Source organism: Stegastes partitus, unplaced genomic scaffold (genome assembly GCF_000690725.1).
Source record: "Stegastes partitus isolate 25-593 unplaced genomic scaffold, Stegastes_partitus-1.0.2 Scaffold643, whole genome shotgun sequence".
Taxonomy (NCBI): domain Eukaryota; kingdom Metazoa; phylum Chordata; class Actinopteri; family Pomacentridae; genus Stegastes; species Stegastes partitus.
This window is the reverse complement of record NW_007578374.1, coordinates 108,754-134,067: the sequence shown is the minus strand read 5'-3', so window position 1 is coordinate 134,067 and position 25,314 is coordinate 108,754. Positions and strand designations below refer to the sequence as shown.

The window sequence follows — 25,314 nt, the reverse complement described above, 5'->3', positions numbered from 1 at the left end:
TCTCAATGCAGTTTGGATGAAATTGTGCTCAGTTGGAACCAGACAGCCTTATTGCTTCTATATATACACACAGTTATCATTTAAAACTAGTATTTCTCGATGCCTTTGTTGTACTTTGTTTGAAGATGTGGCACAGTTTAATGTGAGCTACACAAAAAAAAAAAACAGACAGCAGGATGGGGTCAACTACTTTTTCACAGCACTGTATATGCGTGAGTGTATGAGTGGGCGTGCAGAACCACGAGCCGGGATAGTATATGATTCAGTGCATCTTTTAATATATACAGAATATCCACCGAGCAGGTTTTACAGCAGAGATTTTGTGGTCCAGGCATTGCTGGAGAAAGACTGTGCGAATGTACACTCACACGGATGCGGCTCCACGTCTAGTAAACTACACTATTAAAATCCATTGAGCTGCTGATTAAAATGAAAAGGCTTTAATCACGCCGCAAATTGAACGCATTAGGATGTCTGAGCGCAGCTACCTTACCTTACAGGGTAGCTGAAAGATTTTGAAGGTCTCCACAAGAGCAGCGGCGTATGAATCGAGGCCCTCTTGAGGAGAGCGCATGAACCTTTTAACACAAGTGTTTATGTGTGCAGAGGAGCGGCTGCTATACGAAAACACGTGTGGCACAAATGTCCCGCTGTCTCTTTTATATTCTGCAACATCCACATGACTCATTAAAAATAAATGTTGCCTTGAACCATCACTTGCTCTTATCCACACACACAGGCTGTGACAAACACACACACACACAAGCATTAATAATCCCGAGCTAAGTACCAAAGTTCGTCCTCGGTGCTGCTTAGGGAGCATGTTTCAATACCTGCGGTGAGAGCTGGCCTCAGCTCTGAAAGTGGAAGCCTTCACTGTGGGGACTGACTCAAAGTGAAATGCAGTCACAACACATAGCAGGGAAATGCAGCGGCAGTGAAGACGGAGGGGAGGGGAGGGGGAGCGAGGCCTGGAACTGGAAAAAAAAAACGGATGACGAGGCCGAGGGAAAGTGAGACCCCTGGTGATAGTGTGGAAACGCTGCAGGTTTGATCCTCCTGCCGAGTGTGTGAGTGACTTCACACACTCGTACTACGACATTTTACTATTCGCTATACCTTATTCAGCTTATTCAGAGCCACAGCTGACTGCTTTTACTGTTGGAGGACAAATTTAAACATTCAAACCTCCCTATACGTTCAAAGGTGCACTCACTCGGTGGACTTGACACCAAGTGACGGCGATAAATCGGGTCTTTAAAATGCTATTTAGGTTAAAATACTAGTTCCAAACTATTCTTTAACACTCTGAACTTCAAAACCTACTGGCAAGTTTAACAAGATGTGTTATTTTTGAAAGAAAATACCCAAATTGCACCATTTATTAGAGCCAAAACTGCATCTTTCCAGTGTTTCTTTACTCATCTATGACATTTCATTGGAAAAAATGACCAAATCTAAGCTGAAAATCACGCAATTTAATCAACATCACTTTATTCTACATGTCTAATTTAAGAAATTCAACAAGCATTAACCATTTGCAATAAGTAGATTCTGTAAAAAAAAAACAATAAATAAATCCTGCACTTGGCTGGACAACCATGAAGCCTTTAGTGACCCTGCTGCAACCAACTGTGTTTACACAGAGCAGACAGGAGACAAACACAACTAAAAATATAGTAAAAAAGTCAATCCCCTTTACAGTTAGCAACTTTTCCAGTATTGGTAACACCTGTGAGCAAAATACTGTACATGTTGATTCCAGTTTTTACAATTTAGTAACAGACATTCAACTTTTTGGATGGTTTATTGCATTAGAAGTGTGTTAAACTGCCCCAAAAGAACATGTGAATTCTCCATTTCTAACCGTGGTTGTGCTGTCCTTTATATCCCAGTGAGAAATGACTGGACTCCACTAAGGGTTTAGTGTGTTAAAACACCAATTCTACTCTTGAAATACAAAACATCAGACAGGAAACTGATATTTATCCTCTCATTAAGCTCATTCCACAAAGTCAGACAGAGAAAATTATTCCAAATCAGACTTTTCCTTAAATGCAAATTAAAAAACCTGCTTTTAGAATCATCAGACGACGTTAAAACACTGTCTGCATTCAGTACTTTAATATTTAAAAACAAGAACCTGCCTTTTGTCTCCGTTTCGGCTTTGACAAGAGGAAATTAAAATGGTTTACTGATATAGCTAATTAGGCTTTGTCGTTTCCCGTGACATTAACTAAACGCTGAAATCTGACTGCGAGCAGTGTTTGACACCGAAATCATTACCTTAATCTGAAACGTACGGTTTGGAAACAGAGGAGCGTTCCTCCTGCATGCTAAAGCGGCAGTAAACACCCTCGCAGCACATCGTGGCGGTGACGGAGCTGAAATATGTCCTTGTACCCAAGAACAGTAAACGGATGCGTGCGTGCGTTCGCGGTGTTACTCTTGTTGGTCGCCGTCATCCGCGCGCTGTCGTTTTAAGAGCAACATCACTCTTGTTTCAAATGATAATACGCGGAGAAAAGTCATGGACTGCAGCTCGCCTCGGCTGCTCTTAAACACACACGAGGAGACGCGGTTTGTCACTTTAAGCAGACGAGCGCGGTGATGTTGTGATACGACAAGTCCTCACTGGGGCAAGGTCACGTCGCGAGTCGCACACGAAGTTTCCGTCGCTCTCTTACATAACCATCAGTATCATCAAGGTCATTTCTTTAGCACAAATCGCCATCCTTGTCTGTGCCCTGCTCTCCCCGCTCTTCTCACTTCTATCCATTCCTCAACTGGGCCATTACCCGAAAAGGCCATTTCTTCAAATCTCCTCTGAGAGATGAGGCTTGACTTTTAAGTGATGCTGTCATAGTTGAGCCAACTTGTCGGCGACGCCAAAGCCAGACAAATGGTTTTAAAAGGCTAAACACAAGGTGAGCGTTCACTTTGCAAGGAAATGTTTTTTGCCTTTTTTTTTTTTTCTCCCCACCACCCTTCACAAAGCGGAGCGTACAACAGTAATCACAAAACTGTCCTCGGAAAATGCACTCAGAAACTCATTTCCTGAATTGCATTTACTGTCTGCACTGTTGACATCTATTTCCACCCATTTTCAAATTGTATTTTCATTTTCGAAGTTTGGCAAAGCACTAATGTGGCCCCCTCATTTGAATCGCAGGTAGATGGCGCATTAAAATTCCTGGGGAGAATCCAGTTGTTTTGCAGCCCAATTATAGACAGAAAAATGAATAGCGCTGGGAATTTGTTCAGACTTCCTAAACACAACCCCAGTGCTGCAGAGTGCTCTCCAGAAAATCTTTTTTTTTTTCCTCCCCACGTTCACCGTCTGCCAACTTTACTTAACACGTGGTCAGAACTCAACACCTGCTTTGACGACGCAGGATGAAATACGAGTGAATAAGCCGCCGCGACATCAGGCTACGGCCACATGAATATTTTAAACTATTTTAACATGCACCTATTAATTCTGTACGCTCAGTGATTAAAAAATGATTAAGTAGGGGGCCTGTGTCATAAAACCTTCTTTCTTTCCATTTACTCCGGCACTTCTCCCCTAATGTAATGAAATGGTCTAGTTAACCTGAACCTTGGGGAAAAGTCTGTGTGACAGACTAAAAGAAAAGAAAAGAAAAGAGGTGTGGGGGGGAAAGGAGACAGCAGATGTCACAAGAGCTTTGTGACTGATTGTTATTGGCTTTAGCACCAAACACACAAGCGTACCTGTCTGGCGAGGCTGACTGCATCGGCGTGAAGTCGGTCTCTCAGATGAGGGTCCAGCTGGAACGCGGGTGCAATCTCCACAACCTTCAAAACAACAAGATTTTATTGATATTGCCACAGTGTGCCACGCCGCCGGAATAGGAATGCACCAAACCGACAACGCCGGCATAACAACAGGAGCAATAGCCGCATAAATTAGCTTAATGACCTACGTACGAGGCCTAGATGTTGATCGGCTTTAATAATTAATTTCGACTCTCGCGGTGAAATCGGGATGAAAACGTTCAGTTCTGATTCATTAAACCTGACACTAAGCCGGAAAATGTGCTGCTTCTGTCACGCCAGATATCAACTGGTTTTATTACTGTAACACTGGAAGAAATGTGTAATTTAAAACTCATTAACTGTTAGTATGAATAGTAACTGAAGCCCAAACCTGCCAGGGGGGGGGCTTAACAGCCATGCTATTTTGTTAATCACCGAGATTACACCATTTATCAGAGCCAGAAACTGTAAAAACAAGGGGGAAGTGTGGAGTTTTTAATGATAATTCATAAAGTCGCTCTACTCCACAGGTCTCGTTTATTTAAAAACTGGCACAAATAAACCAGATTCAGTAAAAAACTAAAGGAACGTGACAAGAACTCTGCAACTTTTCGGCTGAACTGCAGGTTGTGTTTACACAGAGGAGATGGTAGACACGTATAAAGATAAATTAAACATGTAAAATATATATATTATTTAGAGCTACTACGTTTTTTTTTACAGTACTGGGCACTCCTGTGAGCAAAACTATTGTATGTGTAGATTGGAAGTTTTTTTCCAATTTTGTAAAATTGATAATCGAAGGAATATAAGTTTAAATCTTTCTTTTAGTTTGATTTACGGCATTATGACTTTGTTATAGTGCACAACTGAGATGTTTGAGTCCTGTCTCCTTCTAGTCCTGGTTGTTCTGTTTCCATAGAGGTACAGGACTTTATATTGCAGTGACTAAAAATGTGACAGGAGGCAAAAAAAATAAATAAAAAATCCCCCACAAACTGCTTGGGGTTCAGAAGAAGGTTAAATGAATACAAGTCATGCTGCATTATCCCGCCTCTCTTTCATGTCTAGTCATTATTTGTGGTCTAATTGTAAAACATGATGCATTCATGTGCTCTGCTTGGTGCTGTGTAGGTGGTCTACAGTAGATTTATTTTAATGGCGGGAATGCAGCTAATGAGAGCAGCGAGCGCGAGCAGAGCTGCGGGTGATAAAAACTAAAACAAGGAGCTGAAAGATACTAAAATGCTCCACGGAGCTGCAGGAGACTGCAGAGTTGGCCGATAAGCTTCTATTAGTTCATTACTGAAGTGGCCCTTTTCCCATGATACAGCAATCTGATCCATTGTTTTGTGTGAAATGACTCTCGCTTTAATTTTCTACGGTGCTTTTAATAGCACATCCGAATCCCCTAATGTCCTCCATCTTCACAAATGAGATAATAAAAGAACCGTTTTACCTCCTGACATTTAGTAAATACTGTAATTTGCTTTAATTTTTTTCCCCTTGTTTGATACAGTTTCTGTCACTTGAGCAAAACACGTGAAAATAATCATCTGTAGCTGCAATCGGCGCCGGATTCAGTCCGACCGCTGCTGATCGCTTTAGTTCCACCGTGTCAGAACGAGTCAACCCAGCCGGAAGAAATAACAGGAACCGGTTCAGAACAACGTGACCCGCGTCAGATTTGGGGGAAAGAAAAAAACAAAACATAAAAATCACAAGAACCCAATTAAAATCTATATCAGATCTTACCCCGAAAAAAGAACCCTCTCCAAGTATGAATAGCACTTCCACGACACAGAGGGAGCTAAAAATATCCCGTCAGCGCTCCACCATCCCAAATCTATTTCAACAAGCAACTATTCTTGTTTCTGAGATTCAAAAAGATCTTAGATTAAGGGCAAAGGCAGATTACGGCTCACAGAATCAAAGACCAGCAGCTCTGGCATGAACAGAGCCACTAATATGATTATCATCTATAATTTTATTAAAGGGGAAGGAAGAAAGTGATGAAAACACACGATTAAAACTGCTCTGAGGTGACAATATGTAATGAAATATTACACGTGTTAATCAGCCTCCTCTGAAGGGAGCATTGTTGCTCTGAGTGACGATTAGATGACACGTTATTCAGACTTTTTTTTTTGTTATTCTGACAATCAGGTGATGCTGCAGCGCCTCGTTTCTTTTCAGTAACAGACCAAAGAATCTCGGGGAGAATAGCTTTTTTGCTAATGAGTGAGAATCACTCTCAAAGAAAATGTTTTTTTTTTGTGGATCCAAGTTGATCAGCTGGAGGATTATGCAGTTGTTGCTCAGACTCCCATTCAAACAGCATTAGCAGAGGCTAATTTTTATTGGAGCACAATCCTCTTACCCCCTGCTGCTCGGAGCGTTCTGTGATAGTCAGGGCCACCTGAGCTATTACAACCATTGTTATAATCAGCTCTGTAATCACCTTATTTCTTAATATGTCGCTTAATTGGCTTGTTTGCTCAAATAAAAGGGAAATAAAGCACGGCGGTTGGTTGTGCATTCAGCACACAGTGTAGCTCGCAGGTGTGATTCCTGCTTATGACCTTTGTTTCCCGCCCGCCCACCATTACCACCCACTTCATGCTAATCTGCATAATGCAGAAGAAACGCCATGAAGATAATCTTAAATAAATTCAGACATTAAGCCCGGCTGGATGAATTTTAAAATGAGGACTTCACCTTTTGGTGTCGCCGCTGAATGGAGCAGTCTCTCTCGTAGAGGTGGATGACATTACCATATTTATCGCCTGAGGAAAGACAAAGAGAGAAGTAGGTGAGGAAATGACAGCGGGAGGAACAAAGAAAATTAGACGATAAGCAGGAGTGTGAAGGAGAGGAGTGGTTGAGTGGTGTGCTCGCAAGTCAAGTGCAGGAGGACTGAAAGAAATACTGAGAGGCAACTGGAGACGGCCTCAGCGGGAATGTGGCCGTACGCTTTGACAATGTGACTGCTGCTACAGCATGATAGGCTCGTTTCTGACAATTAAATATAAAAAAAAAAGTACAGTTTAGAAAGAAAAAGCGAACACAGATTTTTTATTTAATGGAGAAGAGTCGTACAAAAGATTAAGTTCTTCAAAAGTGACATTTGCTGTCTTTTACCATAACTTTTAAACTCCCACCCAGTTGTGCCTGACAGGATAAGACTGTAGGTGGCAACTACATTTATTTACATAATTAATGTGTCTGATATTTTCTCAATTGTAAAAACAGAAGAAAAAAAAATGAAGGTCCTACTTGGTAAAAATTGAGTTTTTCTTGCATTTTGTAATTTTTTTGCAGACTTGTAGGCACAAACTAAAAGCTGTGAAATTATGAAACCGCCTACTGCTGCCATTCACTTCAAGGTCGATTATTAGTAATCAATGTGGCCAATAACTGATATGTTAAACGGTTGTAATTGCAGAAAGAAAAAAAAAAAGAAAATCCTGATGAAATTAAAACTCCCACGCAAAACTTTTTCTTTTTGAAATGTGCTTATCATTTAATAAATGAATTAAACTCATTAAATAAACAAAAATATTATACTTGTTTAGTCAAAAGAACCTTTGAATGTTTATTCCTTATCGCTGATTTAATATTGCTCAGGATTTGGAGCCGGCGACTGAAAGACACGTGAATTTGCTGGACCTTTACGGTTTTTTATCTGAACAGTTCAAGACCCAAACTAGTTCATCTGATATAATACAAGACACAGAAAAGCAACCCAATTTTTCTGTTACTTATCAATTAATCTCAGTAAATTTAAATTTAGCTAATCTACAAAATAGTAGTCGGTATATTGCATGTTAACTGCCTTTTCTGAAAGGTTAAGAGCAGTTCCAGGATTACAACGTAGCACGTGCTATCCGCACAATCTGTCATACGATTGATACCCTACAGTGTAAAACAGATTGCGACCAAGTTTTAATTAAACTCATCTCGCAGCGTACGACCTGTTATCACACAGCGTATGAAAGGCTGCTGATTGGAAGGAAGAAAGCTGCGTTCAAAAGGCAAAAGAAACTAAATCAGACGGCTGGATATTTGGACGGCAACAAGAGGGGGGAGAGAGAAAAGAAAACTGAGTGGCTAAAAAAAAAAAAAGGGAGGGGAGACGGGGAAGAGGGGAGAAACATTAAAAGGAAAATTGAGGAAGGGATGTGGGGACTGAGGGAAAACAGAGGGCTGTAAACAGGTAATTCAGAAATTCACAAAGTCCTTTACATGCCCCAAAGTTAGCAATTAATCAAAATGAACACACAAGGATTCTGAAAGACAAGCAGCGGCTGCACACGTGGCCACAACGAGCACACGTTCAATCTTACAGGATGTGCTCAAAGTGCAGACGGGCTTCTCGTAAGCGTCGGTGTTGAATTTCAGTCCCGTAACAGAGTGTTTGTAGAGTTGCATTCAGTGTAATGAGAAGAAATAATGGCTGGAGAATCCTCCGCTGGCCAATAAAATCCCATTGTTCGTCCCTCTGCACCGTCCTCGCTCGGCACGGCAGCAGAGTTCAAGGACTCCTAATGAAAGTCGGTCAATTCGCACAAACGTGAAAACAGACAAACGGAGGCGGAGGCAGCACTTACCCAGGATCTGCACTTCAATGTGTCTCGGCTTCTCGATAAATTTCTCGACAAACAGGGCTCCGTTCCCGAAAGCAGTCAGGGCTTCGGAGTAGGCCCGCTGGTAATTCTCCTCAAGTTCCTGACAAACGGGCGAGAAAAAATCCATACGTGTCAGAGTTAGGGCAGCATTCAAAAAGGCAAGAGAGCCACAGCAAAGAAAGTGCAGGTTTTGAAAACAAAGCCCCAATAATCTGCGCGTAGGGTCAGTTAGTTTTATTTAGCAAACTCTTGTCGTGAACCATTTCCCCGTCAGTCACATGTGATGCTCTCTTCAACTCTTTTGACACATATGTTTGCAGGACCTCAGGGAACCAGAAGCTACAGAAGATCTCTGGGAGCTCGTGACCCCCAGTGCTGTAGGTCACGACTCAATCTGTGTTTGTCAGTATGTGACATCCCGCCGGCCTCATCCAGCCTCAGACTGAGTCACCGCCGAGCCTCCGGAGAGGAAACCGGAGCCCTTCCTCAGCTGTCATATGGTAGCCTTGAGAAAAGATGCTCTCGGAGGCAAAACCGCCGTGTTCTTCGGGGGCAACTGCACACGTCAGCGCCGTTGCTAAAAGCGTTTTTTTTGTCAAGGCTGTTTCCTTAAAAAGCATGTTTTTTAAAAAAAGCGTGAATTTCATAGAGTCACCAGGAATTATGCAACGTCTCTAAATATCGGCTTCAGCTCTACGTCTGATCAGATTACACGAAGGACACAAATCGGAGATAATCAAAAGATTTAGCGGCATCGGGGTTCACCAAATTGGCTTTGTTCTGCCAAATTAAAATCGCTGCACAGAGGGCGGCTCGCACACAAAATATCACCCTTGAATTAGACATAAAGCGTGATTATTATATTATGAATGTAGTTCTTTGAACCCAGGAAGAACAGTACAGCTGTGATGTGCTTTGCTTACCTAAAACATTTCAAACTACACAGTAAGGAAGGAACTTCTGACAGTGTTTGACTGTAATGTTTAATTCCCCTGTTTTGGTAAATTCTAGAAAACTAGTAAAATCCAAGGAAAAAGAAGAAATTCACATGTTGTCTGATTTTTAAAAAAATAAACAAATAAAAAAAGAACAGGCCAACTTTAACCTCTTAAGACCTGACATCGCATTTTGAGTTTTATTCTCAAAGTAGTTAAATTGCATTATTATTTTTTAATTATTTTATTTTAATATTATTAATTTATTATTATTGTTATTTTATTTTTTTATTGTTAAAATATTTTTATATATATTTTTAGATATTTTTTATTTCCTTTATATTTTTTATTTCTTATTCAGAGAAATAAAAAATGCATATCAAATAGGGGGTCAGGTCTTAAGATGTAAAAAAAAAAATGTTTACTATCACAATATCCTCATCAAAAATCTGTATTTTTATAAATGGCAATGGTTTTTTTTAACCGTGTTTGACCGTAAAAATTATTATATTTACATTTTTTTTTAATTATTATTTAAGATTATATTTTAAAGAAAACCTAAGTATATTAAGCAGTAAAAAATGCTAAATTATTTTTTGTAACTGTTATTTTACGGATTGTCTGTTTTGTTAAATTCAAATAATATCTTCTTTTTTTTTTTACAGACGGTAATTTGTTTTTTCACAATGTCTGTGATTTTGTTTTAAGACTATATTTAAATGAGATCAAAAATCTAATTATTTTACAGCTTTTTGTCATAATCTTCAGTGTTTTTACAGTTCTTTGCGTTACATTTTTCCTCTGTTTAATGTATTTTTCTGGCACCAGTGCTGCCACATTCTTACAGGGTCTCTGTTCTTTTTGTTTTGTTCCGTTTCATTTACTGACTTTTCTTTGCAGTGTACATTTGCTGAAATTAATGAGACTAACCATTAAAAACTACTTCTATTGCCATGTTATTTCACATTCATCAGAATAAAACAAATCGCAGGAAAATCAACTTATGACACCATCACTGCTACAAACGTAGTGCAGGGCAGAAATGTAAACAACAACTGTGACGAACGCCTTCAAACATGAGAAGTCAAAGCTGCTAGAAGCAAAGCTGACCTAAAAGTCACACTGCATTCTGTGTTTGGGGAGAACGTATCCACAGTCACAGCCCCTGCACACTTGTCATATCCATTTTTGCACCTGTACTTCTGTAAAAGACAGAAGACTTTTGAAAGACTAAAAGTTGGAGCGTTCCATTTGTACTCCTTCCACATCAGCTCAGGCCGTCTGTCAGCTCTGGCCACCGGAGCTTTGAAGCGTGCCGCTCTTCTTTTCTCTCTTTTCTGCTCTTTCACAAGTCGCATCACGTTGGCAATCTGGCTGTGTTGCTTATCAGTAAACACCCACATCTCATCCCACAATATGCTGAGAATAGTTAGGCTAACTCTGCTAATTCGGCATACAAAAGGCCCACAAGCCGGCCGTAACAGAATAAAAAGTCATCCTACGCATTGTTGTTCGGGGTCCCAACAGGACGGAGGAACCTCTTTACAATTTCCTCACATCATATCTGCCGGAGCTGCTCGGGCCCTCAGCGACTCGACTGAATAACTAGAAATGTCAACAACTAATTAATTAGACCGGGGCACAACTGCGAAAAGGTCACGCTTTCCGACGGTTTGCTGACTTGTGAGGCTCAGTGGCTACAATGCAACGCAACGCTGTCGCTCCTCGTACAGATCAGCGAGCCAAGCTTGTCACCGGTGGGGTTTACGCTGACCACGGTCGCTTCAAACGGGACGCGGTTCTCTTTAGTGGGGTTTTAGTGAATATTACAGCCAGGAAGACACACGGGCCGATGTTATGATAGCAGCACAAGGAAATTAGAGCTGCGACAATTAGCCAATTAATCTTTTCTGTGGTGATTTTCAAGCAAACAATCAAAAAAATTGAGATTTTAAAGTTCTTATATTTCATGTTTTTCTTCACAATATGTAAGTAACTCAAATGCTACTTATTCAGCAGTCATTGAATGATTAGATTAGATTAGATAGAACTTTATTGAATGTTGCTATTATTCTAGTTCATTAGTTCATGTGTTAACTTGAATCTGTCATGTATTAATGTTTTATGTTTTCATTTCATGATTTAATGATTTAATGTAAAACGGAAGTGCTTTTATTTTGAAGGGACATCAGACAGAAAATACAGAAACTGAAATAATGTAACAGTAGGGGCAAATGGTAAAGTAACGGCAACGTAAAGTTAAGAGACAAAACAGAAGATAAAAGGGCGAACGGGACAGATTAATGAATTTAGCGGCAGTCAAGAGGGCAACAAGCTCTTACGTTGGTCATCGGAGAAACGGAAGAGAGAATAAAAAGTGTTACACCATCAGTCCAGGCTTCTCATCATTTGGGCTGAGCCACTACTTAATACATGTACATTAACTGAATTTCTTTGGTTTTCAGACGGTTACTTGAATAAAATAAGACCTGTAAGTATAAATCCAAACTCTTTTCTGACGATTAATCATGAAAATAATCAGTGGATTAATCATAGCAGAAATATAAATCGCACATATTCAAAACATATATTTAAGAGTATATTTTATAGACTTTTCTTGATACACCTGTGATAAGATGAAGAAAACGCACAAATTATAGAAGAAACAAGAAACAGAACAACTGCACCTTGTATGTAATTGTGCACAACTTAAGCCATATTTTTTCGTACATGTTCAGTTTTTAGAATTCTTAATATATCAAATAAGCAGTCTTTAAAAGATCCCACTGTTCTCATAGATTTTATATTTGCACCTTTTTTTTGTGCACTTTTCTAAAATGTCTGTAAAAGCACTGACTGGATTGCTGTTTGCCTTTTGTTGTACACTGTGAACTGACAGTAAATTAATTCTATTCTATTATAAAATCTACAATAAAGATAAATAAAATATATATGATAAAGGCCATGTACAACCTTTACATGTACACGATGGATAAATGTACCCAAACTGGAGCACACCAGCTGAAGCAAAGCAGTGATGTGTGTGACCTTATTCATTGTGACTTTGATATTCTTTTCTCTGTTTTCTTTTTTAAAAAACTAAGATTTAAAGAACAGTAAATGCTACCAGCGATACAGAATGAGGAGGTGGCTTCGCTTTGTGTTGCTGATTCACAACTGATCTCTGCCCTTTTTTTTTTTTGTGATTGGACAACAACCGGCTGCCTGCTTAAAAAAAAATAAAAGCGGTCAAACTTCAGCAGCAGCCACAGACTCCCTCCAGTGTTCTGATGCTGCTGGTCCAAGAAGCAGAAAGCTGCCTCCGGGCCGGCGCTGAAATAAACGGTGGTGACAACATCCTGGTGTTCGTGATGCTCGTCCGCTGGAGGATATGATCTTCTGTAAGTTTTATTCACCATTAATACCTTCTTACATGTTCTAATCAAGGAAAAACAACCTATTACCCTCCCATTGAACCACAGCCAGGCAAACTGGCCCTGCTTGGCCTAGTTTTCAATAACAACTAATCAACTGCGGTTAAGAGTGTTTTTTGGGTGTTTTTTTTTCTTTTTAGGAGGTTAAAACACAATCATTCTGAATTTTTCACAAGCATTTCCCAAAACACCACTTACGCCGAGCGAAGCATCTGTTGGGCGTCCAAGCTGAAAAGCTTAATGAATGTACTCCGAGTGATTCGACTGTGTGTTTAACTGCCTGCAACCGGCGCTGTTGCGTATTAACACACACCGAACTCAATACAGACGAAACAAACAACAGAACCGCTGTACGCGCGGACCGTCGGCGCGCTCGCTAAATTATGAATTACCAATTACGCCGATCATTATGCGTGAGGCTTTATTATGCGGTCTGCTTTTAGTATTCTGGACTTTATACGGTCATTAGTGTTATTGTTGTGCGTGCATATGGGGGGAAAAGCACTAACCTTTACCCCACAGGCTCTTGTTTGAAGGAGATTCTGGCAAAAAAGTAGGAACAAGCCTGCAATCTAGCGGTGGTTAGACTCTGAGTCGTAAAGTTTTATGATATATTAATAACCAGATTAAACTCCTACATTCATATAGCGCTAAAAAAAAAAGGGATAGAAACATATAAAAATGGAAGCCACAGCAGAATTGAGGAGAAACTGGAATAAGAACACCAGACAGTTGGTAAGGAAGGCACAAAAAAGACTTCCTGACAATCAGCCAGAGACTGCTGGTGTCGTCCTACCGCTCCACCATGGAGAGCATCCTCACCTTCTGCCTCTGTACGTGGTTTACCTGCTGCACAGTGGCAAACAGGAAACAACTCCAGAGGGTCACCAAAATGGCTGAGAAGGTCACTGGGTGCCCTTTGCCCACACTGGAGGACCTTCATGGCTCCTACTGGCTCAGGAGAGCCAACATCATCCTGAAGGACCCCTACCACCCGGGCCACTTCCTGTTCCATCTACTGTCGTCCGGTAGACGGTACAGGGCCATCAGAACCAGAACGAATAGACTGAAGAACAGGTTCTTTCCAACTGCTGTCAGAGCCATAAACGCCTCTTTATCATAGTAAGTGCAACATACTGTAAATATACAACTGCCACTACCTCTACCTCTGTAACATCCACTCTGTGAAATATACACTGTGCTCGTGCTTATTATTTAATTTCATCTTTATATATAGAGGTTTTTATATAGACATTTATATTGTGTTGTTTTTCTTTTTGGTTTTTGCCCTGAAAGGCCTGAACCTTACTTTTTGTTGTACTCATTGCAACGACAATGAAGAGAATCTGAAAAAAAAGTTACGTTTTTGTCATAATTTCATTGAAAAAAGGTAAATCTTCATATATTCTATATTCATTGCATGTAGCACTGTTGTTTTAAGGACACTTCAATCATTTTCTTTATTATTTATATGAACTTTTAATTTTGTTTTGACCACATTAGCTGCTGCAAAGAAACTAAATTTTGTTGTATTTCTTGTACGATGTCAATAAAGTTTCTTCTTTTAACTTTAAACCCTCTCATGTACCTGTGCATTTTCACTATACTATATTTGACACTTGAAGGTGCATTTTTCGCTTTAGCACACTTTTACTATGAGTATACTTTATGGTGCATTTTGTACTTTGGTATATTTTTCCTATTTCTTTCTTTTTTCTATCTGTATCATGGGTGGTGATCTTTCTACTTGCGACTGTAAAAACAGAATTTCCTCCCTTCTTGATCAATTAAGTATTTCTATTCTATTCTATAATGGATTTCTGATTTTCATGAGCTATAAACTACAATCATCAAAATTAAAACAAAAAAATAAAGCTTGAAATATTTAATTTTTCATCAGCAAAGTCTCGAATAAATTAAATTTTCTTAAATAACTGATGAAAAATATTAAACTTGTTCACAATGTTCTGGTATTTTTAAATGCACGAGCAGCACTTGAGTTCTTTCATCACTTTTCTCTGATGTGTGTTAAAGAATTTCTGCCAGCGAACAATAAAATCTGAGCAGAATAAAAGCCAAAAATCAAAAAGAGTTGATCAGACAAAGTTAAGCTGAGGTCATATTATGATAATTTAACTGCAAAAATCTACTCAAAATTTCTTGCATGTAACTGTTATATCACTGACAGCTGCTGCATCATTGCTGTGTATGATTTCACCCTTTACACGCCTTAAATGTCTAGTTTAAGTCAGTTTATTGATGACATTGCTTTAGGGGCTTTCCTCCGTCTCCTGATCATATTTGCGGATGCAGATCGATGCATTCCGAATGTTCGGGTGGTTCACCATTTAAAGGTCGCGCATGATTGAAGCTCGATGCACATCTAAGATGCGCTGGACGGCGTTTCATAATCATCTGGCTTTGGCAAAGTGGGCCCCGGACAGTTACAATATTGAAAGACATTTTCTAATTACGCTCAACAGATGGAAAAGGACGCGGCTCAGATAAACACCGAAATCACTCAGGCTCCGCTAAGTGGCAGAGGCAATTTCAGAGCACACACTCGGAGTGATTGGCGGCCGGAGAGATAAATGGCCAGGTTGTAACGCACAGGCAATTTCACCTTGATTCAACACAAACAGAAAAATTAATGAATATGAAGACCAAAATTTGTCACGAGGCCCGCCAGCCATCAGGGCGGATTTGCTTCCTCTTTGTCGGACAAGGTATGTGGTGTTAGAGCAGGCGGCTGAATTACACCTCTCGGAGGAGGCGCTCACCTCGTACTCCCGGACCACCCTCATGCCGCGACCGCCTCCTCCGTACGCTGCTTTGAAGATGATGGGGAAGCCGTAGGTCTGGGCGAACGCCTGCGCCTCCTGCAAGCTGGCGATGGGGGCATCTGTCCCTGGGACCACAGGTACTCCTACACAGGGGCGGTAAATAATGCACTTTATCACATGAAGCAAAAACAGCAGCATCATATTAATGAAAGTGATTGTTAGACACCAGGAGAAAACACTGGCTGCCAACAGTGAAGACAAAAAGCTTAAAAAAATATTGACAAAACTCTTTCACAGTAAAAAAAAAAGGGAACAGTTCTGTGGCACGAACTGAGAAGCGAGCGCTGCTAATCCACTACAAATAGAGCTTAATTTTTCACAGTTTCTTGCAGTGACAGATGGAACAAGTAAATGCCTGCAAAAAAAAAAAATGTCTTCTAAAAAAAAAAAAAAAAACGATCATCGCCTTCAGTAAAAGAGAGAATTGATGCTCGTGGAGCGACGCCAGGGTGAAAGGTGGAGGGAGGAGGGGGATTGAGTCATCATCGTGACAACAGCAAGCGACAGGGTTGTGGCACATTCTAGACACACTCTCACTAACGACATCATTAACATCACATACGTACTAATTGAAACTGAAAGGCAGTTCTCGTCTTTGGTGTCATTTGGTCGTCGTAAATAGTCAACAAAGAAATCCCACTTTAGTGGATTTAACCCTGTGAACCAGCAGGTTTTAGAGGCATGGTATTTAAATGAAAAAAAAAACAAATTACGGCATTTATCATAACAAGAAATCATGAAAAGAAGAATAAGCTGTTGGATTTTTCAGCTTTCATGAATTAACCACATGTGGCGTTCAGTTGTTGTTATAGTCGTCCTCAGATGTATTCATACCCTTCCCAGAAAGAAAAGGCAGAATCCACAATAGTCACTCGAATAACTAGAAACTGAAAAAAATAATAATAAATAAAAAATGTCTAAATTATAGTTTAGGGAAATAAGACATTGCTTTTGAATTGTGGCTGAAAATAATGATTAGAAAATCAGAATACTTGTCAACAGGTGCAGAAGTCTGATTGAGAGTTACAGAAAACACCTGATGGCACTGATTGGCTCAAAGGGTTGTTCAACAAAATATTAGTTTACGGGTCCCATTATGCTTGTTTACTTGTTTTTTGTTTGTTTTTTTTATGATTCTGTTGAACCACAATTCAAAAAGCAATGTCATGATTTTCATTAAATTTTACTTATTATTACTTTTTTCAGTTTCAACTTATTTCAGTTGTTTGTTTTCCTTCTTTAATGGGAGGGTATGAATAGATTTGAGGACGACTGTAGTTGTTCGTAGGCCTGCAAGATCGCTCTGCAGAGGAGACTGTTAGATCCAGCTCAAGAGAACATCTACAGGTCAGAACTCTTTGTCTGTAAGAGCTTGTAAAAGTTGGAACAGTCTTCCTGCTGGGGTTAGATGATGTTATACCTTCTCTAGTTTTAAAAAAACAGCTTAAAAAACCGGTTGGTTGCTAATCTGTGATCATGTGTGACGCTTTTTTAATTGCTTATTTATACAAATCTATTGTGGTGTTAACTTTGTTTGTGCACCTTTTCAGATTGTATTATGATTAATATGAAACAATATATTTTTTATTAATAACGAGGACTACAGATGGAAACTAGCTTTAGGCTAAATCTGGCATATTTACACAAAGTCATTGTGCTGTATGTGTTCATTAATATGCACTGTCTTCTTCCTAAGTGGGTAGGGCAGGCGACCCATGTACAGGGGCTACAGTCCCCGTTGCAGCGGCCCGGGTTCGATTTCACCCAGCGGCTCATTTGCTGCATGTCATTCCCCCACTCTCCTCCCCACGTTTCTCTGTCACTCTTTCACTATCACTATCAATAAAGGCAAAAAAGGCCAAAAATAAATCTTTAAAAAATTTTTAACAATTTTTAAAAAGTTGAAAATGAACAACTGAATCTTAGCTAAAAAGTGATATACGTTACCAAAATTAATTTATTCTGCATGTTTAACTTTTTTTTTAGATGCCATAAATATACTGTTTGCTCTGACATAATTCTGTAAAAACATAAATATTTTGTGTTAATCTGCACAACAGTTAAGCCATTAGTTACTCTGCTGTGACCAACAGTCATGTGAGAAAAATTCAGGGAATTTTTTTTGGCTGAACTGCAGGCAGTGTTTATACAGAGCAAATGGGAGAAAAGAATGGGAACAAATTAGAAAATGTGTTTTTGTCTGTTATTATTCTATAAAAACTCTGTACATGTCAATTCCAGTTGTTGTTTTTTTTTCCATTTTTGTAAAATGAATAATCAAATAAATTCAACTTAAGTTTGTTTTTATTCCCTCCTTTTTATGATTTTATGATTTAAGGCATTTTAACTTTGTTACGCTGCTCAAAAGACGTTTTTACGTTTTCTCTACTTTAAGTCATGGTGCTGCTGTTTCTACAGAGGTGCAGGAGTTTTTATTGCGGTGCAAAATGAGCCCACAGTGAGGGGAAAATGAGAAATAACAAAAAAATGCCCAGAAACTGCCTGGGGGTTCACAGGGTTAACTAATAACTTCTCCCTTCCCTGATTCTACTGGTGCTCATATCCTTCATCCAGTGTCTCTTCCATACCTGCACTGATGGCCAGGGAGCGAGCCTCCACCTTGTCCCCCATCTTGCGCACCGTTTCCGGCGTTGGTCCGACGAACATCACCCCTGCGTCTGCACAGGCCTGAGCAAAGTCCGAGCGCTCGGAGAGGAAGCCGTAGCCGGGGTGGATGGCGTCCACATTGTTGTCCTGAGAAGTAGGAGAGGGACGGGTGGGGGAAGAAGAGTGCACAGTGGTTAACAAGCACTTGCACCACACACATTTTTTACTCATTTAATTTTAAGTTTGTGCTAAAAATCTGCAAGTGGAGCCCAGAGAAGGCTAATTTAACCCAGCTCAGCAGCATGAGTTCTGTTAAACGGGGAGCCACTGCGGGGTCCCGGTTAACACTTGGCTACGTATCAGCGACTGAAACACACTCAACCTGCACACTCTGGCGCACACAGTTCTGTGGATGGTGCAAAGGATTTATGTGTCACTTACGGAAAAGGGACTGTGAGCTAATGACGTATTTTATTCTCATTCTATCTCGGTTACTATCGCTCTAATCATCATCTACTCAACGGACGCCGGTAGGGGACTGACTGAATAGGCAGGCACACATGATTTGAGGGTCAGGGGGACGGTACTGAGCATGCTCACACGCACTCAGGGCAGCAGACAGATACAGTAGCTGCCGAGGCTGACGGATAGAGCCATCTCTGGATCAGTATGTGCCATCTGCTCTTGGATTCAAGGCGGACTATAATTATGGGCTGTCCCGTTGTTAAGGGAGCTGTTACTGGCAGGCCAGAGGAGGCATGGAGCCACACAAAACATGCAAACACACAAATGTGGCAAGCGCACGCACACAAGCAGGTACCACAACACAGACGTGGGGATGGACAGAAGATGCAGGCTGACGCAACACCCCGGGGCGGGAACACAGAACACTTTCACATCCGACATAAAAACACACACAGAAGGTGCTGGGATGGAAACGGACCGCTATTTTGGTCGCGCAGTAAAGAGTGACCCGGTGTGAACAAGAGGCAAACACACTCTGGATGTGAAAGAGTGAAAGCAGGAGAACACACACTTCGTGCTGGCACAGCATCACTTTGCTCCCGGATAGTCAGACGGATTTTTAGAGAAATGAGTTGGATGGCAAAGGCTCCCTGACTTGGCTGGCTGACCGCACGCCCACGCAGAAAATTAGAAACCGTGAGAGATTGATCAGAAAAATGATAATGAACAACTGGCAGCGGGTCCTGGAGGGAAGATGGGAGGGAACAAGGAGCAGATCTGATCGACAGACTGATAAGTGGCAGAGGGAGGAGGAGGAGAAGGAGAGAGAGGAGGCAACGGCGGTGGAAATCAGGGACATGATGGAGGGAAGCAGGAGATGAGAAAGGGAAGATTAAACAGTAGGCAACGAGAAGGAACCACAAAGTGTGTGAGGGCTGGATAGAAATAAGCTGTTTACTTTTCCTTCTCTCTATCTAAACTAAATATAGACTTAGAGAGAACAGACAGGAATAAAAAAGGATTTGTCTGTCACTTGTCCACCTTGCTGTACGCCACTGAGATCAAAGTTGTGCCGAGTTAAACACAGCGAGGGACGAGATTTTCTAATTTCAGGAGGGTAGCAGGGCTTTTCTTGAGGCTTAAAAGTTTGCCTGAGAACATTTTTTCAGCTATCTAAAAACTTACTATTTAACTTCGACTTTGTTCCCTACGAGTTTGGCTGATTTTGCAGAGTGTTGGGTCGACTTTATGAGTCATTAGACGTGTTTGTCTTCGTTGGACGGAGCCAGGCGAGCGCTTTCCCCCTGATCCCAGGCTTTATATGCTAAGTTAATTGCCTTCCAGCTCTGTGCTACGCACACGCTGTCACTGCACTCAAAGCAAATATGCAAAATGTTGAAGGTTATCTGTGATGATTCGATTTAAAACAAAGAAAACATACACGGCTTTTCCAGCGCACTATTGTTGTAGCAGCATATTTGAGGTTCTGCCAACATCTGAAAGCACAAAGCAGCTTTCAAGGGGGATCAAAAAGTTCTGGGACTGTTTGAGGTTCACGTGCATGAAGCCTGTCACAGTCGCACCCGTACAACGTGTGCAAGTCAGTACAAGCAGGTAACACCATACTATCACTGCGGATAAGTGCGTATTAGCGATTTCTTTATGAACTGCAAACTGGAGCAGAAAAAAACATCAGGTTCTGTGTCAGTCAGCAGCTAGATGAGCCAGCCTTCATATGAAAGGTTACCACCACGAGAAGAAACAACAAGTTTCCCAGCGGAAAGCCTGCAGTTTCCAGAATCAGACGAGGACAGGAGCGCACCAGGAGCTCATTGCTGTCTTCAGTATTCACGTGGCTGTGCAGTGGGAATTTGTCCCCCAGGGTTTGACTGTTAAGGCAGTTTTCTAGTGTAACACACTGAGGCGTCAGAGGGAGAACATTCACCGCACACAACCTGAACCGTAGCGCGATGACGTGCGGATTCTCCAATTAATCACCCAATTTTTGGTCACAACAACACAACCGTCTCCCTCCTCTTTTCCCCGCTCTCTAGATTCGGCTCCTTGCAACTTGTTCCTCTTCTCCAAAATGAAATTCGAGCTGAAGGGTTGCTGTTTTGACAGAGTTTCGGGAGATTGAGCCCTCATCGCAGACGGTGCTTGACATGTTTGCATAACATGATTTCCAGGGAGCTCGCGAGCGTTGCAGAAGCACTGAGAGCACTGCATCGCTGCACAAGATTACTGCGATGGGGATGGTGGGTTGTAAATCGTTGTTTTTTTTAATTTTTCATCACCCCTGGTATACGCTGTCCAAAGGAGAACAAGGGCACAAACTTTTATGACACATATGCAGCGGTGACATCTTCCCAGTTCTGGCGTTACGGTTAAGTTTAAAGGTGCGCTACAAATAGTCAGTATTAAGGTTTCAAAAGGTTCATACGCTTAAAAAAATACAGTTTTCATCCGCTTGTACGAGTTAAGCTTAAAGACTGTTGAATCTTCTAACAGCTTCAAAGTAGTTTGTTCTTTGTTCTCTGTCCAGAACTGTAAAAGTGCACATCCACCAGTTTGCAAAGAAGAGATTCCAGTAAAAAAAAAAAAAAATGTAAATCTTCAAGGCCCGAGCTAAAGAAACTAATGACATCACTAAAGCTGCTCCAAGGCCACGGGAGTCATTCAGCTTTAAAATTGTCTTCTAACGCCGACTACTGTAGCAGCGGCCATGAGGAGGACGGTTCCCCTTGAAATGAGGGAACCAGTTTACCGCCAGAGCGTTTTTCTTTAAGTGATGGAATTACTTTTTTATGCCGTTTTTTTTTTTTGCTGAGCGGGCTTTACCTTGGCGACTTTGATGATGTCTGGAATGTGGAGGTACGCCGCCACAGGTGGCAGGCCTTTCCCGATCAGGTAAGCCTCGTCCGCCTTCTGCCTGTGAAGACAAAGGATTTACGTTAGCGAGCTGCAAGGAGGAGGCCTGCAGAGTCTGACAGATGTGCACCAACACTCGAGCACACATTCCAAACTCACTAAAGACGACACAGAAGAAGAAGTAACTCAAAAAAAGTTGACTCCAACCGCTGCTCCAATCCAGCTTTTTTTTTTAGGTTTTATGTGAGATAAGAAGAGTGAAAGACGCAGCGATGCACATAAAGGGAAGGTGGAATAGAGGAGAGGCATCTTAAAAAACAAAGACATTAAGAAGTCAAAGCGGATTAGTTTGTGCGTCTAAACTAAGCAGTGTGATTACCTGAATGTTTGTAATGTCAATACAATTATACTTATGTCCCCACTTAATACCGCCTGCAAAACAAATAACTGACTCAAAGCGCTGCAGGAGAGAAAAACGCTCCCAGGCTTCCTTTAATTGCCGTTATCTCTAATCGGCTGTGTGTGTTTCGTAATCGATGTCCAAGCAATTTAGCAAGATATCTGACTTTTATGCTTTCTTTTACTCGGTCCTATTAAGACTCCGATGCGGCAGAACCGTTACCTGTGCATCTGTCCGGTGTCTTGCTCGGAGTAAACGGCCACGGTTCGGATCCCCAGTTCGGTGCAGGCTCTGAACACACGGATGGCAATCTCACCTGGAAGACGAGAAGAAGACATGTGAGAAGGTGGGTTTGCTTCAGGAACATTTCCCTTCCTTCGTGGGTGTTTCTTGGATTCAATCTTACTCCCTTTATTAATTAAACACAGCTTCATTTTGATCTACACTTTAGCAGATTGTGTGTGCGTGCGGGGAGCTTCCAGTTTTCACTCTTTCATCATCTAGTTTTCATAAACACAGACTTTATATCATTTTATCAACATCCTGTAGCACTGGCCCTATTTTGCAACTAATGCCTCCTCCGAGAGAATAAAATAAACTCTGAATTTTTCATGCCATACATGAGATGTGAAAACAAGACAAATCCATCTGGTGCACTTCATCACAACTGTGCAAAAAAAAAAAAAAAAACAGACCCTGCAACAAGTCAACAATTTTTTTCTCTAAATTTTAAGAGCTCAGTGTAAAAAATCTCTGCTTTAGACAAGAAAAACACTCCCTGACTTTTATCTTGCTGTCACAAGGGGCAAATACTTGTTTTCTTTTTTTTTTCCAGTTTGGAGGAGGGAAAAAAAAAAAGTTAAGTCGCTGGAAACTAGCAAGATGTGTTGTTCTTGCTGGAAGGGGAGGACAGCACTCAAACATTTGTGCAGCGCTAAGAAAAGAAAGAAAAGGAACGAGTAGGCAAGCGAGAAAGAGGAACTCTGGAGAAGCACGACTGCGTGAACGTAGTACGGAAAAACAGAATAACAATGAAACGGCAACATTTCGGGACCCATTAAAGATAAAAGCCTGAAATTTTCATTGTTATTTCTACTTATGCCAGTGATTCAGAATCTGTAATATTGCTTGAAGCTGAGGACGGCGCTGAAATAAATGTGCAGCTTTAAAAAAAAAAAAAAACAGAAAAAGGCAAGCAAGTCATTCTGGAGAACTGTATAATATGGAAAAGCAGATTAATTGGAGGTAAGTTAAGGGTAGATTCGATTGAAAAGACAGGTGTGGAGAGAAGACAACAAGAGCAGCGGACAGAAGAGAGAAATGAAGTAAGGAAAACGAAAAGAGGCAAAATCACAAGAGAAAGATAGCAAGCAGCTTTGAGGAAAATCTCATCTGACAAGTGCTGCAAAAAAAAAAGAAGACAGGGAGTGGAAAGAGGACGAGGAGGTGAGACAGGAAGAGAAGAGCCGAGATGAAAATAAAAGGAGGGAGGGGAGAATATTAGTGAAAGAGCAGAGAAGCGATGGCAGAGAGGAGATGTGCTTGGTGGAGTGGAATCTGGGCTGATATGATATGATGGTCCGGCCTCTTCATCACACACACACACACACACACACACACACTCTGCAGCCACAGCACGGTCCGGTGCACTCCAGTGTGATGAATGTGATCTAATGTGCTGCTGATACCGCGTCATGCCCATGTGAAGCGCCCAGATTGACGGAAGGCCCTTCTGTGTGTGTGTGTGAGAGACCGCAATCTATTTGAATCAAATTGATGGATTAAAGCGGTTAAATGGAGTCGGCGTGCGGGAGTCGACGTATGCATGCATATATGCAACAGGAGGCCTGCAGAGCGCCACGTGTGTCCAGAAGTGCAAAAGACACACGGCGGCCACAATAACACAAGCGTTTTGAGAATGCGGCCACAGGATATGAATATACTAGGAGGCTTTAAAAAGCAATTAGAATAAAATGCATGAATACATTTGTCGCTCAAATACTCGGTGTCACCTGACAGAGCCACTAATTGCACACTAATGGCATCTCTGGACAGCATAAGCATTAACGAGGGGGGGTCCAGTGATTATAAGTATTACTAGCGCTCGTCATCGATGTTTACGCCGCGTGTACTGCTTTGTGTTTAGAAAGCTCTGGGCTTCTCTATAATTATATTTCCACTCAGACCTCAAACCCAGAGAGGAATAAATACCTTTTTTTTTTTTTTTTTTTCCTACTTTGAAGCAAATTTTAGTTCCATTTTGACAACCTGTCGTATTGAAATGTCTCCGTGACAGCATTTGGAGCTTAAAATTTAAAAAACACTTTGATGCGTATACACTTCCTGGCGGACGGTTTCCAGCGTTCTCGGAAATTCTCTGCTTTTTGGGTTAAAACAAACAAAGTTAGCTCGCGCAGACGCCCACATACAATGTGTGCTTAAATATTATCATGTGCCAAGGCAAACTAAATGCTGGCCATTAAAAATTAAGAGATCCGAGAGTCTCCTCTTGCCTCAGGAAGACTGTAAATGTCATAACTTTTTTTCTTGCATTATAAATGAAACTGCATTAAACTCTCTTTAATTTAATGGGGCCGTCTGAATGGCTGGTCTTCTTCAGCGGTGAGTTATTACCGTGGGGACGAGCACGAGGGTCTTACCTCTGTTGGCCACCATGACTTTCTTGATCTGTCGATACTCGCTCTGCGGGGCAGAGTGGGCGAACCGGGACAGAACGCATGCCCTCCTGACGGCCAGCAGACCGATGCCGCCCTGGACCACGGCGTAGCGTAACATGCTGACAGGAGGAGAAAGGAAATGATTAACAGGGATGAACAATTATTGAAAATGAGACAATCACACGAGCTGCATTTTAATGATAAAAGGTAAAATGTGTCACAACAAGACGAAGCTTTGTGGAGCTACAGAGATGCTCCGGCCTACAAATCAAATCCTCCAGATGTTGGGAAGCATGCTTGTTTGGAACAGACTGCAGCAGATCATCATTTTTATATTAGCTTCACCGGGAAAAAATGCAAAAAAATTACCATTCGTACTAATCATGCATCACATTGCAGCTGCAGTTGGTCTCAATAGTCGCAATATGATTTCTCTCTCGTATCATTCAGCCCTAATGTTTAACATTCTCAACGTTTCTACTGGTACAAGGTCAATCCCTCTCACACCATCACATTTTTACAACAGTTTCTACCTGATCAGCTCTGATTTGCCCAAATATTTTATAGCATCAAACTTTTGAGAAGACATTTCTAAAAATTGCTCATCTCAGGAACTATTAAAGATTAATGCCTGAACTTATTACTGTTATTTCTCACCATAATAATGATTCAG

At 41.1% G+C, this 25,314-nt stretch overlaps 1 protein-coding gene across 1 annotated transcript in view; it reads right to left on the bottom strand.

Moving 5' to 3' along the window:
• LOC103363230 (pyruvate carboxylase, mitochondrial-like) overlaps positions 1 to 25,314 on the bottom strand; it is a 182,665-nt gene that overhangs the window by 139,599 nt on the left and 17,752 nt on the right. The window contains exons 2-9 of the mRNA XM_008289893.1: positions 24,624 to 24,760; positions 22,186 to 22,279; positions 21,534 to 21,624; positions 18,209 to 18,374; positions 15,558 to 15,703; positions 8,391 to 8,508; positions 6,499 to 6,566; positions 3,736 to 3,819 (exon numbers count right to left, since the gene is read on the bottom strand). Of these exons, the coding sequence (XP_008288115.1) occupies positions 3,736 to 3,819; positions 6,499 to 6,566; positions 8,391 to 8,508; positions 15,558 to 15,703; positions 18,209 to 18,374; positions 21,534 to 21,624; positions 22,186 to 22,279; positions 24,624 to 24,759 (903 nt within the window). The 5' untranslated portion in view covers position 24,760. The remainder of the gene's footprint in view (positions 1 to 3,735; positions 3,820 to 6,498; positions 6,567 to 8,390; positions 8,509 to 15,557; positions 15,704 to 18,208; positions 18,375 to 21,533; positions 21,625 to 22,185; positions 22,280 to 24,623; positions 24,761 to 25,314) is intronic.